Source organism: Parasteatoda tepidariorum, chromosome 2 (assembly GCF_043381705.1).
Source record: "Parasteatoda tepidariorum isolate YZ-2023 chromosome 2, CAS_Ptep_4.0, whole genome shotgun sequence".
NCBI classification, from domain to species: Eukaryota; Metazoa; Arthropoda; class Arachnida; order Araneae; family Theridiidae; genus Parasteatoda; species Parasteatoda tepidariorum.
Window position 1 is genome coordinate 84,541,592 of NC_092205.1, and position 24,256 is coordinate 84,565,847.

A 24,256-nucleotide genomic window follows, 5' to 3' on the forward strand; every position below is an offset into this window, starting at 1 on the left:
TATTAACTATTGAAGTGTTTAACTGTGTTGATATATTAATCTATAAATATAAAAAGAGCTATAAATGCAAAAAATTCCAAAAATTTAATAAATTTTATTAAAATTTATGGTATGTTACTTAACAGGAGAGGAAATTAAACGTTGCATTTTTAAGTAATTTTCTTAAATGTAAATTATAATCAATAATTAATTAAATAGAATGTAAAATATGAGATTTTGAGAAAAATAAGTCATATGTGTGCATTTTATTATGTACCCCATGTTCCTCTAGTCTTTGTTTTTGTCCCATCCATTTTTTTTCATCAAAGCTTTGCTCTGATTACTCAGTTGTTATGGGCAAAGCCATGATAATTGATCATAACTTTAATGTAATGTGACTTATGTGATGTAAATAGTTTATGTTCCCTCAAATCCTAATAAATTCCTACACATTGATTTAATCTCAGTTTTGATATATTTGGGAAAAAAAGAGAAGAAGAAAACTTGGAACTATTTATACAATAATAACAACTTGACCCTGACAGAAATTGATTTCTGAAATTAAACTTAATTGTTTGTTTCAAAGAATTAGAAACAAACTATTTGAACTAAAAATTTGAACAAACAAAGAATTTGAACAAACAAAAATTTGTTCAAGAAGATTTGTTTCAAAGCTAAATAATTCAATTATTACATTCTATGCATTACAATAAGTATTATAAAGGAATTTTCTTACATCTTAATAAACAAAAAATATCTATTGCTACTTACAGTGCGAAGCTTTTTTCCATCAAAGTTCTGTTTGTTGGTAAAATATAAATAAAAAAGTTTATGTATGTAACAGTACTTGTAATTTTAATTTGACAAGCAAAAGCTTTACTATTTCGTTTGAAATAGGACGGTTTACCTTATTTTATTAAAATATTTAATTTAAATGCGAAATTTAAAGAAAAGTATATTCGTAAATTATTTATTATACAAAAAATACATTAATTTCAAAATTTGGATCTTGAAAAATTTGTCGTAAAGAAATACTGTTAGTTCAGAAATCAATTTTCTGTATTATCAAGTAGTAAGACACGCAATGATAGAAAGCACTCTTTCACATAAATAAAATAGTTTTCAGGAAAAACTAATATTTTTATTGATTCATCCATTTATTTAGATATTGAACATTTTATGCAAGTAACTAAACAGAGTAAATTTTTATTTTTACCAAAAAAAAATATATTTAAAAAAATAACAAATTTTTAAATTATATAAATCCAGATTTATATATACATATATATATATTTAGAAATCTAAATGATATAACTATTTTCATTTGCATGTATAAAAGTGAATGATTGTATGTCTTTTGTAACTTTGTCTTTTATACAAATCTAATTTTTTTTCTTTTAGCTGTTAATTATTAATTTAAATTTTTTAGCTGTTAATTATCATGTTACTGATAGATATTAGTATTGTGTCACTTATCTAGAGACCTTTCATTTCTCATATATGAAATGTTTATAAGTTGGCATAAAATAAAGCCTTTACTGTTATGGTCAATGGTATCAAGTTAATTTTATTATTGTTTGAATTCAATATTACATTTATATACTTATTTGTTATTATTTACAACAGCAAAAATTTTTTACGAAATTTTAGATTTTTTCTACATTTTTTTTTAAATTTTGCTGTCATACTTTTTGTTATCTTTTATTATTGTGATAATACTAAATCAAATAAAACACCATATTGTATTTAAAGTATTCTTCTGTCTTATTGTGTTTTTAAATCTGCTTCTTATGTTATTCTAACTATCAGTTACTTAAGGTACCCGAATATCTTTGGCGACAAATTTTTGAAATTTTTAATTTCTTAATTGGGTTAATGTGTTTATTAGGAAAATATCCGGAAAATTAGTTTTGAGAAAAAGGACAAAAAAAGACAAACTCATCCATTTATCAATATTTATTTCATTTTACTGCAGTAAAATGTCTCTATTGTTTAGTATTTTAACTGAGTTTGAAGTTTAGGCAAGGTACCAATTTGCATTGCAGTCAAATCAGTAAAATAATACATACTGAATATTTTAGATGATTAATATTGAGATTGGATGCCTAATTAAGTAAGAAAAAAATGCTTGTGTTTTAGTAAGAAAAAATCTGAAATTCAATAAAAGCATAAGTGCCGCCTAAAAGTTATCCTTGTTGAGAAATGAAATTATTTACCAATGGTTTCAAGAATGATCTGATCATTGAAATTTAGAATGACATATTCAATAAGACCTTCTACTACTTCTTTATTCTTTAACAACTTGTTACTACTACATATTTTGGTTACTTCTACTTCAGCCACTGTCAAATTACATTTATTTTATACGTCAATTGGGGGGGGGTTAGCCCCCCTGTACGCTGAGGCTCGCCAACCCCGATGATTGCTTCGCAATAATTTTTGCCTCTATTTCCCATTTTAAAGTATTCCTCTTATGATATTATTAAGATCTATTAGTCAACATAAATCATTTTTCTAAGTAATCATTTTGTTAAATAACATTTAAAATTAAAAGTATATTGTTTTAACAAATTTTGAGAGTTTGCAACTGTAATTAATATTTTTGCATTCATCACTTTGTGCATGAAGCTGAAAGTGAAGTTCTGAATCATTTAACGAATCTCTTTATCCGGAATTCGTATTAGTATATTAATGTAATTTTCAAAAAAAATAATAATAATTGTAAAACAATAAGATTAAAAACCGATTTTAATAACTTTATCTTAAAATGCAACGTAGAATTACATTATTCTAACAATAATAATAATAAAAACAATCCTCCTAAACTCTTAATTTAGAAACCAAGCAAAATCAAAAACGTAATAATAACAGTACAGGTAATTTTAACCTTTAAATTAGGGAAGCAGAAATATTTATTGGAAAACAAACGAACGAGAGTTAATGTGGGAAAACTGGATCCTTCCGTGTGATTTTCCAGCCAATAAAAATGTATTGACAACCATGGAAAACTGCGACACCGTCATTAGATTTCATATAGGGGACAGTCGGGTAGCCCCGCCCACTTAAGGAGTATTGCTTTTATTTCTGTATTGTATAATATTGAGTAATAATCAATATTTTTGTATGTTTCTATTGTTTTATCATCTAATTAAATAATGAAAAAGAATAAACCAAAAAAAGAATAGTTTAACTTAAAAAAATAGAAATTTAAAAAAAACATGTTTTTCAGCTCTTTTCAAAATGTGTCGGGTAGCCCCGCCCAGTTACAAAAATTGTGTTTTTTGGCTATTTTTTCAGGTGTAAATGAGAATGACCAATGTATTGACAATAGATAAACCTCATTTATCATTTTTATCACAAAATTATTTTATTTATTACATATTTATATACTTTTAGTGAATTCTATCATTTAATAACAACAAATGTCATACTTTTTATCATTATTAATGTATATTAATATATTATAATATTAATATATATTTATATTAAATATTTAACGAAAATAATTTAATTTAAGTAACAATAATTAATAACAATAGTTGTTTTTCAATATAAACTTATTTGGTTGATCTCTTCTTATAAACTTAATATAAAATACTTCTTATAAAATTACAAATTCACTTTGTATTTTGATTGCATTCAAATGCTTCTGTAGATTGATTCGTTCACAAATAAGTGAAAATAAATAAGTAAGCAAATAGCTTATCATAATATTTATGATTTCTTGATATTAAATTTAATTTGGATATATCAATTACATTTTAAAAATATTTAATTTTTCATTTTTAAATATATAAATTTATGTTTCATATAATATTAAAACATATATTTGTTGTTAAAAATGCATATAACATTCAAATTTGAAGCAATAAAATAATAATCTTTGCAACCGTACATTTATCGACGAAATAAAATTGGGCGGTGATACCCGACATTCATGTGAGCGGGGCTACCCGAAATCCAATTTTTTTGTAAATTTGTAATTACTCGAACAATTTTTTACATACAAACTTCTTTCTTTGTGCAAATTAAACTTAAGACTACATACTTTAATGCTGTATGTATAGAAAAAATTATTTTTTTAGTATTAAAATGAAGTTTAATCGAAACATTCAACCAATTTTTCTTAATTTCATGACTACTGTATTCAACATATTTTCAAAACTATTGTTTACCATGTTACCAGCTGCATAAATACTTGAAACTTTGAAAATAATATTTTTTTAATATAACAATTAATGTCCGATGGCCCATTGACTTGAAAAAATAGTCTATACATATGAAATTGACAGTGGGCGGGGGGGGGGTACCCGACACTCCTCTATAGTAAGAAAATATAGCTAAATATTTTGCAGGGACATTTGACGGTGAAACCTATCAAGTTCTGTCTGAGTTGATCTCTTTCATCAATAACTGAATTAATCCTAATAAAAAGGACCTTCATTGTTCGTCTAGTTGAATTCTAATTTAATTAAGCCAAAATTGAAATGAAGTCAAAATTATTAACCATTAAAATAAGTAAATTGACCAGGAAAAAAAACTTTTTAGGAAATTTTCTGAATTACTATAGAATTTGAATGATTTGGTTTAAAAAAATCATTTTTAATTGTTTTGTTAATAGTTCGTTTTTTTTTTAAGATAGGGAAAGAAATCTTAAAATCATATTAAAAAATATTAATGAGATTTAGGTACCTTTATTTAAATAAATTAACTATAAGAAATAAATCAATAACATAATATATGTAACAAAATAACGTGATATAAATAAAACGAAAATGGCTAATGCTCCTCAATAAGTTGACCTCCTGACTAAGTTGAACTACTACACTGCAAAAGATCAACTTACAAAAGTTTCACTGTATATAAAAAAAACAGGAAAAAAGAGGCGGGAGAATTATTTTTTTTTTCAAACTTCTAGAGCGTAGATTTTACATGTTCTTTGTGGCCAGTCTTTATGTCCTTCATAATGCATGTTAATATTTCTTTTTTTAAGATAGCGTATTTGCTAAATAAAATCTTGAAATCATGTTTAAAAAAATTAATGAGATTTACCTTTATTTAAATAAATTATCCACAAGAAGTAAATCAACAACTTGATTTATATAACATGATACATAAATATTAAAAAAATGTCTAATGCTCCTCAATAAGCTGAGTTGAACTACTACGCAGCAAAACTTACAAAATGTTCACTGTATATAAAAAGAAAGGGGGGGGGAATATATTTTTTCAAAATTCTAGTGTGTAGCTTTTTATTTTTTTACTTGTTCTTTGTGACCAGTCTTTAAGTACTTTAAAGGAACAGATTGAAACTTATTTCTTTAAACAAATTTGATTTAGTGAATTACATGAAAGAATAGAAAACTCTTCAACTTTCTTTTTTTAGATTTTGTGACCTTAGAACATAATGTTTACGATTAATTTCCATGAAGAAGCACAAAGAGCTATTATTTCATCCATGATAGCTGGGATTTTTTAATTTTCATTTCATTTTTAATTTTCAAATTCAGAGTGTCTCAATTAAAAGAAGAAGAAAAATCAAAATGTTAGCAAAAACTTTATAAATGTTTAAAATGTTTAGCTCTTTTTGAAATAAAGGTATTCTAAATTAAGACTCTTATATCGAATACTAATAGTATTTTTTTTAAAAAAAATAGATAAGAACATCGGGTTCTAATCATATTATTCATAGGAACTGATAGATTTTCGTGCATTTAAAGTAAATAATAATTAATCAAACTCTTAATATTTTAAATAAAACGTAACTATATCAAATATTTATTAATCAATAGTGGAAGGATAAAGGGAAAATATGTTTAAAAATAAATGTAAATAAATGACGTTGAGTATCTCTTCGAACACTGTACACAGGGCGTGTGACAATAAGGCCCTGTTTGTACCTTTGATAATTCCGAAATTTAAAGACTTGGCAAAATTAATCCAATTGACATAGTTAAATAAGGTTAAAGTAAGATCGTACACCGAGAATTTTCCAAAAATGTCACTTGGAACTTTTATCTTCTAAAATCCTCGTTTTCATTAATCAATGGGTATGAAAAGTTCTTTCATTATACTGGATGACTCAATTCCTACATTTTTCTACTGCAGTTTACATACTGCTGCATTTGGAACTTATAAAATGAGTAATCATTATGAGTAACATGCAAGCAACTAATGAAACCGCCATTTTGTTTCCGGCAGAGCATTCGGTCATTGTGTGGTCTCCACAGCTTTGGTAGGGAAATCTTTCCCTCATGTCGGCCACTATGCTCTTTGCCTCCGATTTTCCCCGGCTATCTCCGCAATACTCTTCGATTCCGCGTTGCACACAATCCTCGTAGCGAACCATGGCACTAAAAAACAAAAAGGAATTGATGTTATTTCATAATTTTTGTTCCTATAAGTGTAGAAAAAAATGCTGGTTTCATTGAAGAAAAAAAAGAACTTTTCACTCCTTTTTTTTTTTTTTTATAGTTTTTGGAAGCAGAAAAGAGTATAAATATCACGATAGAAAAAATTCTCTTTTTAAACAAGTAAGTTTTACTTTGTATAAAGTCTTCTTTAATGACCGTCCTTAATATATTTATAGATTAATAAATATGAGGGGGAAAAAAAGCATACACACTAGTGGTCGCAAATTAATACTCTCGTAAGTAAAAATAAAAACGCCATCGAAATCAGTCAAAACACTAACGAGGAAGGTGGGATGAAAAATATCAAAACTGGTTTGATTATCTCATGAGGAGAACGCCCTTCAACTCCTCTCCTGCTTTCTCCGTCAATAAAACCGGTTTGAGTCGTGATGGTTCAGGGGATAGAGCGTTTGCTTTCCAATGACGTGAACCGGGTTCGAATCCCTGCGATTGCTGGTCGATACGAATTCGGCATCCGACTTGCACCACAGTGCTGACGTAAAACATCCTCAGTGGTAGACGGATCATGGTTTAGAATCCCCTTGCCATCAGGCTAACCGTGGGAGGTTTTCGTGGTTTTCCTGTCCGTGTGACACAAATGCGGGTTGGTTCCATCAAAAAATCCACCACAAAGGCAAATTTCTTCCAATACTTGATCCAGGAGTTTCCTTGTCTTCTAAATTGGGTTCAAAATTACAAGACTACGGAATTGAACATTAGTAGTCGTAAACCCAAAGAATTAGGTCGGCTGTTAAGCGAATATTATAAAATAAAATAAAAAAATAAAACAGGTTTCGATGTTTCCAGTCTCGCCTGCTTTAGTAGAGATTAGTTAGGTTTTTGCCACCCCTAATGTGTATACTTTTTTTTAAATGCATTTTTGATTTGCATTCAAAAATATATGATAACGGCTGCCATTACTGAACACTTTGCAGTGTTCTGTACTTAAATGTATGTATTATGATGAGAAACTCACCAGCATGTGATGTGATGCCTCATGTCACTGTCATTGTGCTCTTGGGCTTCTTTCTGCGTAGAATAAAACTGATTACGGCACTCTTGAAGGTCACTTTTCGCTGATTCCGAACAGCGGCCATCTTTAAAAAGAATATAACACATATTTGTAATTATTACTCCTTTTGCAATGTAAAGATTTTGATGATGATTTTCTACAAAATATGGATGGATGACCATGTAAAGCTAAGCGCAGATGGCGCTAAGGGTCGTAAGGGGGTTTTTTTAAGCTTAGGTTTATGACTCATTTTATCAATTGGTTAACATTGTAATGCACTACGTTATAAATAAATACAAATAGAAGGTATATAAAAAATCTGATTAAAAACCCATTACATGTATGTTTAAATATAAAAATATTGTATATAAACTCGTGCAAAGCATGTCATTATTAAAACACTACAGTTTGTTTAATAATTTGGTCTAATTATTATAATATACTAATATACTGCTTGATATAATAAATATTCTATGTTTATAATATATCGTCTAATTTATCCAATCGTCGAATTTTAAATATATATCGTCTAATTTAGCCAATTGATACACGAACGTAAACAAGTACAAACCGGTTTCAGTCGCGTAAAAGCAATAAAGCTGTATAGTATCACCTGATAATTAAGATTTTGTATAGAATCTATTATATTGGATCGGCTGTTCAACGACGGTTATAAAATGAAATAAAATAACAATATTAGGATTATTAGCTTGTTTTTAAATATTAGACGTAAAAATAAATCGGAAATTGTAACTGAGAAGAAGTTTTATTGCTAATTTAACCGCTAACGGCAACATTCCATTCATGTGCTACTTGAGTGGAAATTTCCGAAATTTGTAAAGAACCTAAATGGAGACAGTACTAATGAACAGTTTCTTTTTCCCTTGCAAATATATCATCCTTGGAAAAAATGTGGCTTACCTCTCAAACCCTTCAAATGATTTCAAAACTCCTGTTTTATTTTAGTTTTAATTTTAACTCAATTAGTTTTGAATTCTTTGACTTATCAAAGATAAATCGGAAGTCGTTATGGAGAGATCTTCAGGGGAAGGCGTAGGCCCACACTGGGCTGTCTATGATGATGTTGAGTTTTAAATTATCTTAATTTTTATTTTATTCGATACTTGGAACAAATATTTTTTTTCACGATTACATGAAGAGAAGAGAAAAAAAAAGAGTCTTACAAGAGGCCTCTGATAAAGAGAAAGTGTCGGATAGTGGGGCACTCGCCGGGTACAGATCGTTCTGGTCCCTCGGGCAGTTCCAAGCTCTCTGCTGGCCTTTCTCCATCAGATAAGTGCCCAAGAATTTCTGATCGGAAGTGGAGCAATCAATCTGTGCGATGGCAGTCACACAATTGCGAAAACTGGAGAAACTCCTAAAGAAATAAATCACATCAAAGAAACATTAGTATTGTTCGTTCACCAGGACTTGGATCCGCCTTCATCACGTGGTATGTGACGGTACTATTTCGCCATTTTTGGGGGAAAGTTGTGAGCAATCTTAAACAAGGTTGCTATTTGGCGATCGTGTAGTAAAAAAATATTTATTTCGCAAATTAGATCTGCATTTTTTTAACATTAAATATTTCATTAATTTGATGATATTTCGCGCCATTTTTTATGATATTTCTCTCTTTTGAGTGAATAGTTTGTCCTTATTGAGACATTTTGCAGGAAAAACAGCAGTTTTTAAATTTAAAATATATTTAATTAACTAGAGAAACGAAAGTTATAATAGCTGATGATAAAGCGAAGTAAGTGACTGAAAGAGAAGTCACTGTTTGCGTTTGGCACGGGTTGTCTCAATTTCAATCGCGGAGATGTTTCTTTTTTTACTCCCGCGAGTGAAAAAATAAATTCTGAAAAAAATATCAAACAGCAGCTGTCGCCATAGCAACGCATGCAATGGCGACGCATGCGCACTGTTTACTATTACTCTCGAACAAATTAAAAGTGTGATGACGTCCAAATAAAGTGCGCACGCCATCTAACCCAAAACAAGGTCCATTTTGACAATGGGTAATAAACTGCCGATTTTTTTTTTTATCCGCTTTCTTTATCTGGAAAATTAACTCAGAGAATATCGCTTCGATTGTTATAAGATACACATAATATTTTACTTTTTCGTGCGAAACTGCACAATATTTTTTTCTCCCATTCTTTAATTATTTAGTTGATGAAATGAAGAGAGAATACCTGCAAGATGACGGATCGACTGACGTTCCTCTTGTAGGCAGCAGAGATTCACATCGTTTTACGTCATCACGCTGAAAACAAGTTTTCGTGTACCAACCTGCAAAATTCAAAAAACTTGTTCAGCAAATATGGGCAATATCATAAAAATTATTAATTTAGCGAGATCCAATGCCTTTTATAAAATAATAACATTATAATTAGACTAATAATAATATTTTATACAACAATTTCAGTACCTTGTTGGCAACTTTAAAAGGTAGTAGAAAATCCTCGACCCCATTTTGATCGCCAATACCGACTCGAACTTCGGAATTTGACGCCAAAATCTACTTATTTTTTTATTTTATTTTTTAACATTGAAAATTTTGTGCGTGTGTTAACATAGTGAAACAAGGAAATGATTAGAAGGTCATTGCTATAATCATTTCCAGATCATTACTTTTACCTTCCTGAATGAACCTCTTATATCATTCACTTGGTTTTATTTTATCGATACTCTTTCCATTTAACCCTTAGTTTATCCACCACTTTTTTCTCCCCATCTTGAAAACCTCAAACTTTTATAGCATAGTTTGCAATGATTCTTTTTCAATGTTATTTAAAAATAGTTCCTTGGGTCACGTTCTGAAGAACAATAAAAAGTTGTTTGAAGCGAGTCAAGCTACAATGATTTTTATTTTACTTTATAACCGGTGTTGATACACAATTCTGAGTTTACGACTATGAATATTCACCTCCGTAGTCTTGTAATTTTGAACCGAGTAAAGAAGACAGTAGAACTCCTGGGGACCGGGATAGCCTGGTTGGTAGGGCACTAGGCCTATGTTCAAGAGTTCGTGGGTTCGATCCCCACCGGCCGAAGAATCCCCTTGTTGTAAATGGTGACTGATGCATGCTAAATTTGTCGAGTCGCAAAGTCTTCCATGTTCCCATAACAAATTAATATCTCTGGGGGTACAGATCCAGGAGTTTCCTTGTCTTTTGGATTGGCTCAAAATTACAAGGTTACTGAGTTGAACATAAGTAGTCGTAAACCCAAAATTGGGTCGGCTGTTCAACGACGGATAAAATAAAAATAGAACTCTTGGGGCCGGGATAGCCTGGTTGGTAGAGCACTGGACCTATGTCCAAGAGGTCGTGGGTTCGATCCCCGCCGGCCGAAGACTCCCCGTGTAGTAAATGGTGACTGATGCAGGTTAAATCTGTCGAGTCTCAAAGTCCTTCATGTTCCCATAACAAATTATACCTCTGGAGGTACTGATCCAGGAGTTTCCTTGTCCTTCTGGATTGGTTCAAAATTACTAGGCTACGGAGTTGAACGTTAGTAGTCGTAAACCCAAAAAACTGGGTCAGCTGTTCAACGACGGATATAAAAAAAAGAGAACTCCTGAACATTGGAACAAGCACATTGGGACAAACTAGCCTTCGAGGAGGATTTTATAGAAAGCTTGAATGACTTATTTATTTTTATTTATAATCGTCGTTGAACAGTCTACTCAATTCTGAATTATGACTATAAATCTTCACCTCCTCAGCCTTGTAATTTTAAACCCATTTCAGAAGACAAGGGAACTCCTGGATCAAGCATTGGGAGTAATTTGCCTTCATGGAGGACTTTTTTAATGGCACTAACCGGCATTTGCGTCATATGGAGATGAAAACCTAGCCTGACGGTAAGGGGATTCAAACCCTTGATTCGTCTACCACTGAGGATATTTTACATCAGCACCGTGGTCGGTTTAAGCTGGATACGGAATTCGCACCGACCAGCCATCGCTGGGATTTGAACCCAGTTCACCTCATTGGAAGGCGAACTCCGTCTTTTCCCTGAGCCATCACGGCTCCAGCTTGATTGATTGTTGAATCCAAAAATATAGCAAATATTTTATAATATAAGCAGTAAATACAAATCAAAAGTAATTTACTCACTGCCTTGTGATTCGCAAAAACTTTGCATGTAGCGCCACATCCTGACTATGGTATCCCTGTTATCGTCTTGACCGTCCTTATCCGAACACATGGAAGTTTGCCACAAAACACAATCGAAATTCTCCCGTAAATTTCTGCAAAATAGAAATACTCCAAACTGCAATATACGTTTAAGTTCTGGTCGAGCAATGACAACAGGGGTTATAGGGTTAATGAGGTCAATAAGGGTTAAAAAGATATCATTTCTCTGTGAATATAATTATGGGTATTTAAGGTATATGGATCGCTGACACACAAAAAGCATATTAGGCCATTCGCAAATGGTGTCACGCATTTTTTTTTCAATATTTCTTTCAGCCCCTCGTCCCCTTTGACAGAAAAATGTAAAAATATCACACTTCACCTTACAACTTTACCCCCTTGTCACATGATCACTATGTTTCATAAACATTTACTAGGAATTCAGAAGGAAAAAAACATGCAGTACATAGAAAATTTTTCAAATTTTATTTCTAAACTTGATTGGGTTTGACATTTTTAAACATAGCAACAATAATAATTAGGCGTGTACTTATTTTAATGAAAAACATGAGAAAAAAATATAAAAATTAATTAAATAAGAGTATTTAACTTCTGATTTTAAAATGCTTTAATTTTAAACAAAATGTGTGATGGCTCGCTTCTCGGTACAAATTAGAAATTGTCACAATTTTCAGAACCCCCTTCTTTCCATGCAATCATGACATCACTTATGGTCTTACTGAGCCCCGCTTTTTTTTCTTTTTTTTTAAGAAAGAAAAAAAATCAAAATAAAAATAATATTTTTAAAAACCACGTTTTTGTAGTGGAGAATAATAATTAAAAAACAAATATTTGAAAAACGAAAAACGTGGGGCGCATATGAAATACATAAACAGTAACAGTATGTGTGCTCAGGAGAATATATATATCTGTAATTGTATCTGAATGTGGATGTGGATGTGGAATATGTTTGTGTATATGCATGTGTATGTGGATGTATATGTAGATGTGTATGTGGTTGTGCATGTGTATGAGTAAGAAAATGTGTATATGTACTGTTTGTATTTCATGCTCCCCACGTTTTTCGTTTTTCAAATTTTTGTTTTTTAATTATTATTCTCCACTACAAAAATGTGGTTTTTAAAAATATTATTTTTATTTTGATATTTTTTGTACTCACTTTCAAAATTTTTTCAATCACTGTGCACAAAACCTTTCAACTGACATGTGACACTAATTTGAAATAATCGAATCAACAACAAAAGACTATCACGAAAATATTAATTTTTCTTTAATTTTAATTTTACTTTACTTTGTATTTTTTTTCCTCTTCCTTTTCATGCATTGTCATCCAATTCTGAACTATGTGCCAATTTTGAAGTTTGTAGCTAGTCGGGAAGTTAGTTTAAAATCGATTACAAAATTCCACCCGAACAAAGACAAAGCTAGTTGATATAAACGTGATAAAAAAGAAATAGTAAAGTTAAATAAAAGTTATTATTATTTAAATTATTAATAATATATTTTTTATCTCAACTTAATTCACTTTTCTAACCAAAATCTACACTCCCATAATGATAATATTATTACACTTTAAACGCGTAACGCACCATTATATTCAAATCACAAACAAAACCTTTTAAATGATTAAGTATTTCCGGCATTTGATCTCCGATTAGAGAACTTTAGAAGTCGACTCGTTGACGCAATGATTTTACATACTAATTGAAAAGCTATACTCTCTAAAAAGAGAAAGGACACCGGAAGAGAGATAATCAACGTGTGGCCTCTTTCAATTCTTTTTCGATTCTGACCACAGACCTTGGCGATAATTACTTTTCCTAAGAACCCAATGCAATGGGCTATAAAATTCCTATCAGAGAGAATTGATTCATTTCGCGAGAATGTTTGATGCTAAATTGAGAATAATTTCTTTACATTAGAGCCGTTCTTAACACTAGAAAGACTGAAACTTAGTATATATATACCTTTATTGCCCAAAAGCAGTCAAAATGACTGGATTGTGGAAGATTTACTAATGTGTAGAGAAATTTGCTTAAAAATAATTTTTAATATTATTTACAGTTATATAACAAGTTATTAGTAACTATTAACAATAAAAAAATATTATATGTTGCACAAAAAGTCACAAAATTCTAAGAAATTATGTCATTTTGTTTTTCTAATTGAAATTAAAAAGCAGTCAAAATGACTTCCTTGGCAATCTAGTACTAGATTGCCGGTCACTGATTTTACAAAGATTTAATAAAGTGTTGGTAAATGAACAAGTAAAGTTCGAAAGATTTTTTTTAATAATTAAACTAATTAAACATTTAAGAGCTAAGTAAGTTAACAAATAGATCATATTAAAACAAATTTGTTTTAAAATTATCTACTACTAAGAAGTTTTTTTCTCAACGGTCGTACAAGTTTGCAGAGCTATATAAATATATTTGTAATACAAAAATTATAAATACTTTTGTATTAATAAAAGCATTAAAACTCTTTTCATAAAATGTCTTTGGTAAAGAATAGGTGTAGAGATATTCTATTTTGGGACTTCAAGGCTGAAAAAACATACCAATGAATAATAATTAGATTTATATTTAAAAGGAGTATTTTTAGAATCTTTCCCTCTTTCACTTCCATATTAGGAAGCAGTAATGATTATCGATGATGTGTAGAGTTGCAAGGTATGTACAACTCGAGCCTTTTTACCTCATTTTCTGTCAGTATTTAAAGCAAGAGCGATTGTTTTTGCGTGTCTTTTTACGATGTTACCAACCTAAGCTTCACTACTGTCTTGATATTAGTCCACCCCCCTCCATCTGGGAGAGTGGGTGAGACTTCTGTTTACACCATACTCCAGTAAATAAAGCCTGTTAAAATCTATCGGCTTATGTTTTCTACTATGTAAATTAAAAACACTATCAAAATTAACGGGGTTGTTGCCCTGTTATTATATATATATATATATGTTCTATTTGTATATTTGTTCTTAATTTTCAGCAACATCTATGATTGTTTAATTCTTGTCTAGACACAGTTTCTTTGAAAAGAAACGACAATAACTCAATTTTTAAATTTTATTTTATTTAAGTCGCCTATATTGGAGATAANCCTCAACCTTTTTATCACCGCGGACCTGCCAACATTTGATAATTTTACCGCGGCCCACTGGGGGGGGGACGGTGATTGTTTATATTTTAGATTATTTTGATTTATTAATTTTAATTTAATGTATTTAAACATGCCTTCAAAATAAAATACAGTTACACCAAAAAAAATAAACTTTAAATGATTTAACATTTTAACTTTACTAGAACTTTAAATCAATTAGTCACGGTCGAGACAGAAGACGAAGTTCTTCATTAGTTCCAATGTAAATTTCACGCCTCGTTTTCTTGTTTTATTTATGATATTTACAGTTATAATGATTGATTTTTTTTTATTAAAACTTATTGAAGGAAAAAATAGTTAAGGTGGTTTTCTTTTTTTTCCTTCTTTACTTTTTAAAATTAATGTCACTTCCTTCGGGCCCCCCTTTTTTTAAATAAAAAAAATTTTAATGGAACATAAATATTTTTAATTTGGGGTATAAACCTAGGAATTTAAATTCAGTTTCAATGAAATGGGCCAATGAATGGGCCCGGTACCATTTGATCCATGGACTGGTACCGGTCCACGGACCGGGGGTTGAGGAACACTGTTCTAAGGCACTGATAATTCTTTATGGCAAGATTATGTTTACAATTTTAAATTCTTGCCTTGGTTTAAAAAAAAGGCACTTTAAAGAGTGAATTATTTAGTTACCTTGGAGTGGAAGAACTTCAAAAAACACACTTAAATTAATTTCGACTAAAATGAAAAATTTTCAAAAAAACAAAAATAAAGAACAACAAAAGGGCTCGAAATTACAACAATCCAATCCAAATGATATACACACATCCTCGAAATTTCATTCTTAGAAAAAATACGGCGTAGTCCCTTCTTACAATGGACGAAGACTAATGTCAAGTTTTTTTTTCTTATTACTCACTGAAATGAAAGTCAAGAAATGCATAAAAAAAATTTCATGTTTGTAAGCTGTTATTGTTCCGAAGGGAAAAAGAAAGACAATATAAAAAAGGAATTCGTTCTTTTATGCACAGTTTACTTGAAAATTACGCCATAGGATATGCTACTCCATTCATACAAATGCATTGATTGCTTTTTTATACAAAAGAGAAAGGTATTAAAAAATAAAAATAAAATGCTAAAGAGCCTGTTTTGCTGTGATTCGAAAGCCGTTTCCTTATCATAAATAGAGATCATCGATCGTCGCGCAAGATTGAACTCAGTTTATTTCGTAGCTTTCATTCATGAAAGGTTACCCAATTGTTACGCCCATTCATTTAAGAAAACACCGGATGGTTAATATATTGAAAAATTTACGACACCTTTGGTTCGTAAATATGATTTCGTAAGAAAATGTTTTCTTTTACATCAATATCTTGCTGTTAATTATAGAAAAAAGTTATTTTAACCCTTAGCGCGTTGGATGCCATGGGGATCACCGGTGACCGGCACTGAGTTTGTCCGTAGCGACACGGTGGTCACCGGTGACCGGCGAAGCCAAGATTATTAGAAACACATAATTCGAGTAAATTTTTATTTTTTTTTAATATTATTATAGTTACTAAAATGATTTGAAGAAATTAATGCAATATAGAACAAAAATAGTTTTATTTATATACACAGAGATGCCAACTTCCACCGCGCAGCGAATAAATATTTTCAAGAGGTGGTTTATTAATTGTGATTCTGGGTTTAATAAATTCAATTTAGTAGATTTTTATCCACCACTGTTTCTAAACAATTCGTAGGCTTATATAATTCACCACGTTTTTTAGATATGCCATGCTAAACCTTTTTAAAAACTAGCAAAATATGTCTAATATTTGCGAATTTAGTTTGTAGTTATTTAGCGTTTGGTCAGACGGGCAAATCATGTAAAATTAGCGTGGTATTCAACGTGTTAAATTGGCCATTTATTTCTTGTAAAGGTAAATTAAAAAATTTTCTTGGAATTGAAATTGTTAACAGAATAGTAATTGACTTAAGGAAGAAAAAAAACTCATTTAGTTTATAAAAATGCCATTTTTTTGGTGGTAAGTATATTTAACACGACCTATTAGGAACTTATTGGCTTTTATTTTTCTTTATTTATAAAATAAATTTTATAAATACTAAAATCTTCAAAAGGAATTGTGCATTCTGAAACTTTTATAAGTTTTCTTAAACTAATAAATGGTTGCCAATTTTATTCAAACGCACTTCAAGAAAGCTGAGGTTGTTAACAAATGGAAACCTAAATTAAAAGTGGTAAAAAAAGTTCACCATAGACTTTAAAAATTGGTGGTAAGTATACTTACCACGGCTTTAGAAAGGGTTGAAAATGTCAGGGAGAAAAATTGAAATGGAAAAATGGCTCGCAACTTAAGAGGACGCCATACCTTGGGAGAAACTTTTCCCAGCGAATTTCCTTACCCCTCTTGACTATTTTAAAATTTAAAAAAAAAATAAAAATAAAAAGTGAGTTCAGGCAAGCTCAGAGTAAGCCACGAAATTTCAACTGCTGAAAAAAAAAATTTCAAATTTCAAAATGCAAACAAATTATTGGAAGAGAACTTCTCTATTTCGAAATCCAAAGCTATCTTCTCATAATTTATTTTTATTTCGATATTTCAAATATTTATTTTCAGTTCTTAAAACTTCATGGCTTACTCTAAGTTTGTCTGAACTCACTTTTTTTATACTTTAAATTAGTTATGTAGGTGAGGCAGAATTTGCGACGAACTTGAGTTAGAAAACTTTGTGACCTGGTCAGGGATGCAGTTAGTGGAGTAGAAAAGGAAGAAAACGGCTTACCGCCACTGATTTTTTTCGATAAAAAATTAATAGAGCTGCATTGTGTTTGTATTTTCTTTCAATTGTTTCTATTTTTTTCTTTCTTTATTTAGCATCAAATTACGGTATGAATTCCAGCGAAACGGAAAAATCTTCCTTTAAAGTGGCTATAGGGTTGTTTTTATGATAAGAGTTATTTTTACAAAATTCTAACAACTGATTGATTTTTTTTAAAAACAGAGCTACATGCTTTTGAAGTCTGCAAATAGGGCAGTCGTAAACGGTGGAATTGCTCTATGATTTATAAAAGTTCAAACAAAATGCAATTAGAAATAAAAATTTCAATAACACTTACTAACATTACTACTTACGTCCCGCAGTGGACTGATAGTAAAGACACGGCTCCCAGTAAAACACCAAAGTCAAGCACCACTGGCTGCGGTCAGTAAGCGGGTGTGTGATGACCACTTTGATCAGCCTGCGTAGGGACCTAGGGTGTGTGGGATCCGTCCTCGTTAAACTGTGCTACCGTAAAGTACTCGACTTCGCGCGCAGGTCATCGGGCTACCAAAGCAGGGCAGCCATCCCCTCAGCAGAGGAACAAAATTGTGATGGCATGTTTTCGGATCGTCCTCAGGAATGTTTTTTGTTCTTACTTTAGACAAACTATCTAGTTTGAGCTGCGATGGCTCAGGGGATAGAGCGTCCGCCTTCAAATGAGGTGAACCGGATTCGAATCCAGCGATGGCTAGTCGATACGAATCCGCATCCGGCTTGCACCGACCACAGTGCTGACTTAAAATATCCTCAGAGGTAGACGGATCAGGGATTAGTCCCCTTGCTATCAGGCTAACCGTGGGTGGACTTCGCGGTTTTCCTCTCCATGTAACGCAAATGCTGGTTAGTTCCATGAAAAAGACCTCCACAAAGACACATTTCTCCCAATACTTGATCCAGGAGTTCCCTTGTCTTCTGGATTGGGTTCAAAATTACAAGGCTACGGAGTTGAACATTAGTAGTCGTAAACCCAAAATTTGGGTCGGCTGTTCAACGACGGTTGTAAAACTATATAGTTTGTCTACGGTAAGAACTCCCGTCTCCACAAAGTCTGAGACTGTCTGCTGCCATGGAAACAAGAATAGCGCAATTCAGGGAGGGTAGCTTCTCTTCACTCTAGGGCTGACACAATAGACCGAAGAAAAAGATTCCCTATCTCTCGCCGACCCGACGCAAAATCTGCCCTAAACAGTAACCCCCCACCCTTACTTGAAACAGTTATACCTAGTTACCACAGCCACCGTCACGGGTTCAAGCGAATGAGAAGGGGAGTTCTTACTTTAGACAAACTATAGGGGAGAGTGGGGTCAATTGTAACAGGGTATCATTGTAACAGAGCAAAAATTTCGAGTGTCCGGTTCTAGATTTGGTTCCTAGGTGGCGCACAAGGTGTATTTAATAAATCTACATGTGCACCCCTGCTGGCAACCATTTTTATGTACTTTTGAAAATGTTACATCACAAAAGATATTTTCACGCTACGTAAGTACTTTTTTTGGTATTAGAATATTATAAGTAATTTTGTTTAAACAATAAAAATTATTAACCGAATATGTAAGTGGACACCCTAATTAACATTTCAAAAAAAAGATTAGTTTTGTTAATTAACTAGCATTGTTTTTTACAAATGAAGCTGAAATGGCGCCATGGGGGCGATTGTAACAATAAGTAAAGGGACGATTGTAACAGGCGAAAATAAAATTAATAATTTCAATTGCAATTGTTTAACCCCTTAGGTCCCATTTCTTATGTTTACAAACCATTACTTAACTCTTTAAGAACTACCAATAGTTTCCTATATCATTTATATTATGTTGCATGTGCATTATTTTATTTGTCACCTTTCACAAAATAAAATAAAATATTTAACCCCTTAAAGTAAAAAGTTTAACCCTTTAGGTCTCTGCTCATTACTAATTTTACTCCTAAAATATCACTATTATTTTGATCAATAATAAAATATATCACAACTATGATAATATGTATAATTAACTATGTTTTAGTTGAATTTATGAACTGTTACAATTGACCCCGTAAGTGGGGACAATTGTAACAAGTGCACGACTGTCAAAAATTGTTAATAACTAATATAATAACATTTAAAATCAGGTATTTATTTTTTTTTCTAGTAGAGGATAGTCTACTTTACTCGTCTGTCAATTAATACTAATAATATATTGGATTTTTTGTTAGTTAAAAATAGTTAAGTAAAAAATGTTACAATTGACCCCACTCTCCCCTACCTACCTATTATCCTACCTACCTACCTTATTAACATTCTGATGCCACCGTCCATGTTCTACCACAGCGTTCTTAACAATATGCGAAACTGAAAACTGAAAAGTAACTGAAAAGTGACCACAAAAAAAAAAAGAACCTGGATCTCGTGACTTAAATTTATTTCAGTGAAATGGGAGAACTAACACCTGTTGTACATAATCTGACTTTTTCTTAGATAAAGGAAATACTTTCAGCTTTGATGTGATCCATTCAAAATACCAAAAATCTGATCGCAAAATATATTGAGAGTTATTTATTACTTACGCGCATTGATCTTTAATATCACCCGCAGGACGATTCGATGAATCAATGGCGTTGAGCCCCTCCCTTCGGCATCGTCTCATAGTTGCTTCATTGCACTCTTGGGAAAACGCTGTAAATAATTAACTATATTAATTACAAATTACTTCGCACAGCATGCAGAGAAAAATAGCGTGTGTTTTTAAACACAAATAAGATTGTGCGGTGAAAATGATATTCTTGTGAATTTTCACTCTCTTCAAAGCGCTGCTGTTTTTTAGTGTTTGATTTTGCTTTACATTTTGCTTTGTTGGGGAAAAACTACGAAGATGTACAAGGAGTACGATGAAAATTAAAATTCGATAATTTGACTTATAGCAAAAAAAATCACGTGGATCGCTCTGTAGTTCACAGAAAGGTAATTACAGAGTTGAAATCTGACTTGCTGAAAAGGTCTGAACTTAACGCGATTTTTTCCCCGAAAGTTGTGGAAATTTTTGTGCTTTTTCACTGATTTATTTTTCTTTTATTAATGAATTTACATTCAGTGCTGTAGGAAAATTCCTCTCTCTCGAGATCTTCATCTTATAAGTCCGTGTTTGACTTGATGTCAAAAGTGAAAGGTGAGCGATTTAAAGTTGCCAGATACAAACTTAGCACTAGCATCGAACTTTTTAAATATATAAAAGTCTCAAGAGAAATAAAAATGTTTCCAATTTACACTGTGATATAATATTGTTATTATTATATATAGTTAACAATTATTTCTCATTAATTATTTCACACCATAATTGTCACAGATTCTATATTTCCTAAGTTTTTTTTTCCATTACAGGGGATTATTTTTCGAATCTAGTTATTCGTTCTTTTCATTTCGTAATTAATAAATTAATAAAATGTGCTTAGATAAAATTATAATATGTAATTCATATTAGATAAAATGAGATTAATTATAATATATAATGAATATTAGATAAAAATTAGAATATAAAATTCCAAAATAAAAAATCATAAACAAAATTATCTTTTTTCATTGACTTAAAAAAAAAAAAAAAAAAAAAAAAAAAAAAAAAAAAAANAAAAAAAAAAAAAAAAAAAAAAAAAAAAAATACGATGATTATGAATTAACCCTGAGCGTTTGCGAGAGAAGCGTAAACCGTGAGCTAGTTTAGCTAACTCCTAGTTTAGTCTTTAAAAAACAGAAAACAAACAAACCAAAACAAAAAAATTCTGAGTTTTAAATTCCTATTTTTGGGGGAAATATCCAATCAATTCCAATCAAATTTTGGATGTTTTTTTTTTTAAATTTCGTTTTCTATTAAAATCTTCAGCTTCTTCCTTTTTTTTTAACCACTATTTAAGTAAATAATAAAAAAATAAGGATTAGTTATTAAAATAAATTTTGCAAGAAATTATATTTGGTTGAACGAGTTTTATAAAATGATTAAAAAACTTTTTATTAACTCAGTTAGTTTTAGAGATATATCAAAAAACGCAATTTAAAAAAAAATTCAAGTGGATAAACTTTCAACCACTCTTTTAGCTATTTTAAAATGGTATAACTGTTTAAAGCAGGCCTGCCAACTACTAAGCCTTTTCGAAAATATCTTATAAAGTGGTAGACAGTTAAAAATAAAAGCTTTGAGAATTTTCGGTGATTTTACCAACATTTTTAAAGCCTTACCTCGACAGAGCTTGAACTAAGTGGCATTTCATGTGAACTTTTTAAATATTTTACATGTAATGGAGTGAAAAAAAGCTTTAAATTAAATTTACGAAATAAGGAATTTAATATTAAAACAAAAAAAATGTTTTAAAATATTAAAAACTTTTTATATAGTTTTTAAAACATTTTTTTAAATTTATTTTCTTGAACATTAATAGTCGTAAATCCCAATTTAAAAAAAAATAATAAATAAAATTTTCATATAAAACTCTCATTATTTTTATTGGTGTAAAACGTAACTTCTTAAGCTAGAAAAATTTTTTATAAATTCGATTTTTTTTTTAAAAAAAAGAAATATATATATATTTAATTGTCAAGAAATCATATCCAATTTTTAATGAGTTCCGTTTTACTTCAATCATTTTGTAAAAATAAGCCAAGTGAAGGCGTATGGTCCATAGCCAATTTATTAGACGCACTATAAGATTATATGTAAAATCTTAATTATCAGGTGATATACAATACAGGTTTATTGTTTTTACGCGGCTCAAACAGGTTTGCACTTGCTTACATCCGGGCATCAATTAGTTAACATCGTAATGCAATACGTCAAAAATAAATACAAATAGGAAGTATATAAAAAAATCTCCTCTATAAAAACGCATTACATGTATGTTTAAATATAAAGGAATTGCGTATAAACTCGTGTAAAGCATATAATTATAAAAAGGTACAGTGCGTCTAATAATTTGATCTAATTATAATATACTAATATAATACCTGATATAATAAATATTCAATATTTATATAATATATAGTCTAGTTTATCCATTTTGCATAGAATCTTGCTTCTAATAAATTGGTCAGGGACTTTACATACAGGATGAAAAATAAGAAAGCGAACACCCTAAATAATCTTTGTTCTAATGATCGGATTTTCACTTACTCAATGGTTCGAGTTGCTCAATGCTTCGACCTTAAATAGTCCATTTAATTAACGTATGATATTTTAAGCTACGAAATCAGACACAAAAAAAGTATTTTCTCTGAATAATCATACTTTCAATCCTCAAAATATGGTGGGTAGTAGCGCAATCTGGAAACTATCGGGAAAATATGGGCCGAATCGTTCAGGTTCTGTTTGTCCTGTCCCGCAGTGGACTGATCGAAAAGACACGGTTCCCAGTAGAACACCGAAGTCAAGCATTACTGGCTGCTGTCAGTAAAAGCGGGTGGGTGACCACTTTGATCAACCTGCGTTTGGACCGAGAGTGCGCGGTATCGGTCCTCGTTAACTGTAAAGTGCTCGATCTCGAGCTCAGGTCATCGGGCTATCAAAGTAGGGGTGCCATCCCCTTTGCAGAGGATAAAATTTGCGATGGCATGTCTTCGGATTATACTCAGGGATGTTTCCCAGACCGTCCCCATTAGCCCATTGTGCAGCTCTAGTGCGGCGTAAATAAAGTACCTACCTACCGATTTGTCTTATTGGACTTGTTGAACCCCCAAGTTCGAAAAATGGGAATTCCGTTAGTTTATGATAAAATGAAGGAAAAACTTAATATTAATATTAATATTAATAAATGAGGGAAAATATTTAAACTTAACATTAAATATTTTCAAAATGAGTAGTTTCTATTGATATAGATACTTTAAATACTTTCATTCATAAAATCAGCGATCATTTAGGGTTCCATAAATGAAAAAAAAAATTTGACCGTTGCTTTAAACCAGGCAACTTTCTGAGCTTTTGGGTGAAAATTGTTTTCAATGGTATCTGGTGCGTCTAATAAATTGGCTATGGACCATACGCCTTCACTTGGCTTATTTTTACAAAATGATTGATGACTCTCGGTCCCTACGCAGGTTGATCAAATGTATGATTGAAGTAAAGCGGAACTCATTAAAAATTGACTATGATTTCTTGACAATTAAATATATATATATATTTCTTTTCTTAAAAAATTCGAATTTATAAAGGATTTTACTAGCTTAAGAAGTTACGTTTTACACAAATAAAAATAATGAGAGTTTTATATGAAAATTTTATTTATTATTTTTTTTTAAATTGGGATTTACGACTATTAATGTTCAAGAAAATAAATTTGAAAAAATGTTTTAAAAACTATATAAAAAGTCTTTAATATTTTAAAATATTTTTTTAGAATTGTCCATAAATATCCTCTGGTCGGACACATAAATATTCAAATAGTGATATCGTAATATACCAATTAAGCTTCCTCAAATTAAGGTGAAAATCGCCAAGATGCTGAATGGGCGAATAGACGGCACTGGAAATTCAGGGGTAAAAGAAAGAAAATAGTTTGAAAAAACTAAAATATTATTGGATTTAATTATAAAATACGAATTTATTAAACAAAGATTGCTTATTATTTTTTTTATTCCCAAAGTCAAGTTCAGTTTTATTGAAAATAAGTTTACCGCAGTCGCCGTGCATAAGAAAATAATAATAGATAAGTTCATAACTTTATTAATAATATCTGCATTTATTCCAGAGTTGGCCAAAAATGTAATCGATTACAGTTTTTGATTACAGTAATCAATTACTTGT

General features: G+C 30.7%; 2 protein-coding genes across 2 annotated transcripts in view; one reads left to right on the forward strand and one right to left on the reverse strand.

Moving 5' to 3' along the window:
• Positions 1–24,256, forward strand: part of LOC107446173 (small G protein signaling modulator 1) — a 109,263-nt gene that overhangs the window by 53,785 nt on the left and 31,222 nt on the right. The gene's annotated exons all lie outside the window — the stretch shown is intronic.
• Positions 5,742–20,151, reverse strand: LOC107446172 (uncharacterized; the record flags this gene model as incomplete). Its single annotated transcript, XM_043048905.2, is given in 6 exon segments — positions 5,742–6,332; positions 7,369–7,489; positions 8,589–8,782; positions 9,603–9,699; positions 11,532–11,665; positions 20,043–20,151. Coding segments are annotated over 6 exon segments (899 nt in total), but the record flags the coding sequence as incomplete, so codon positions are not given.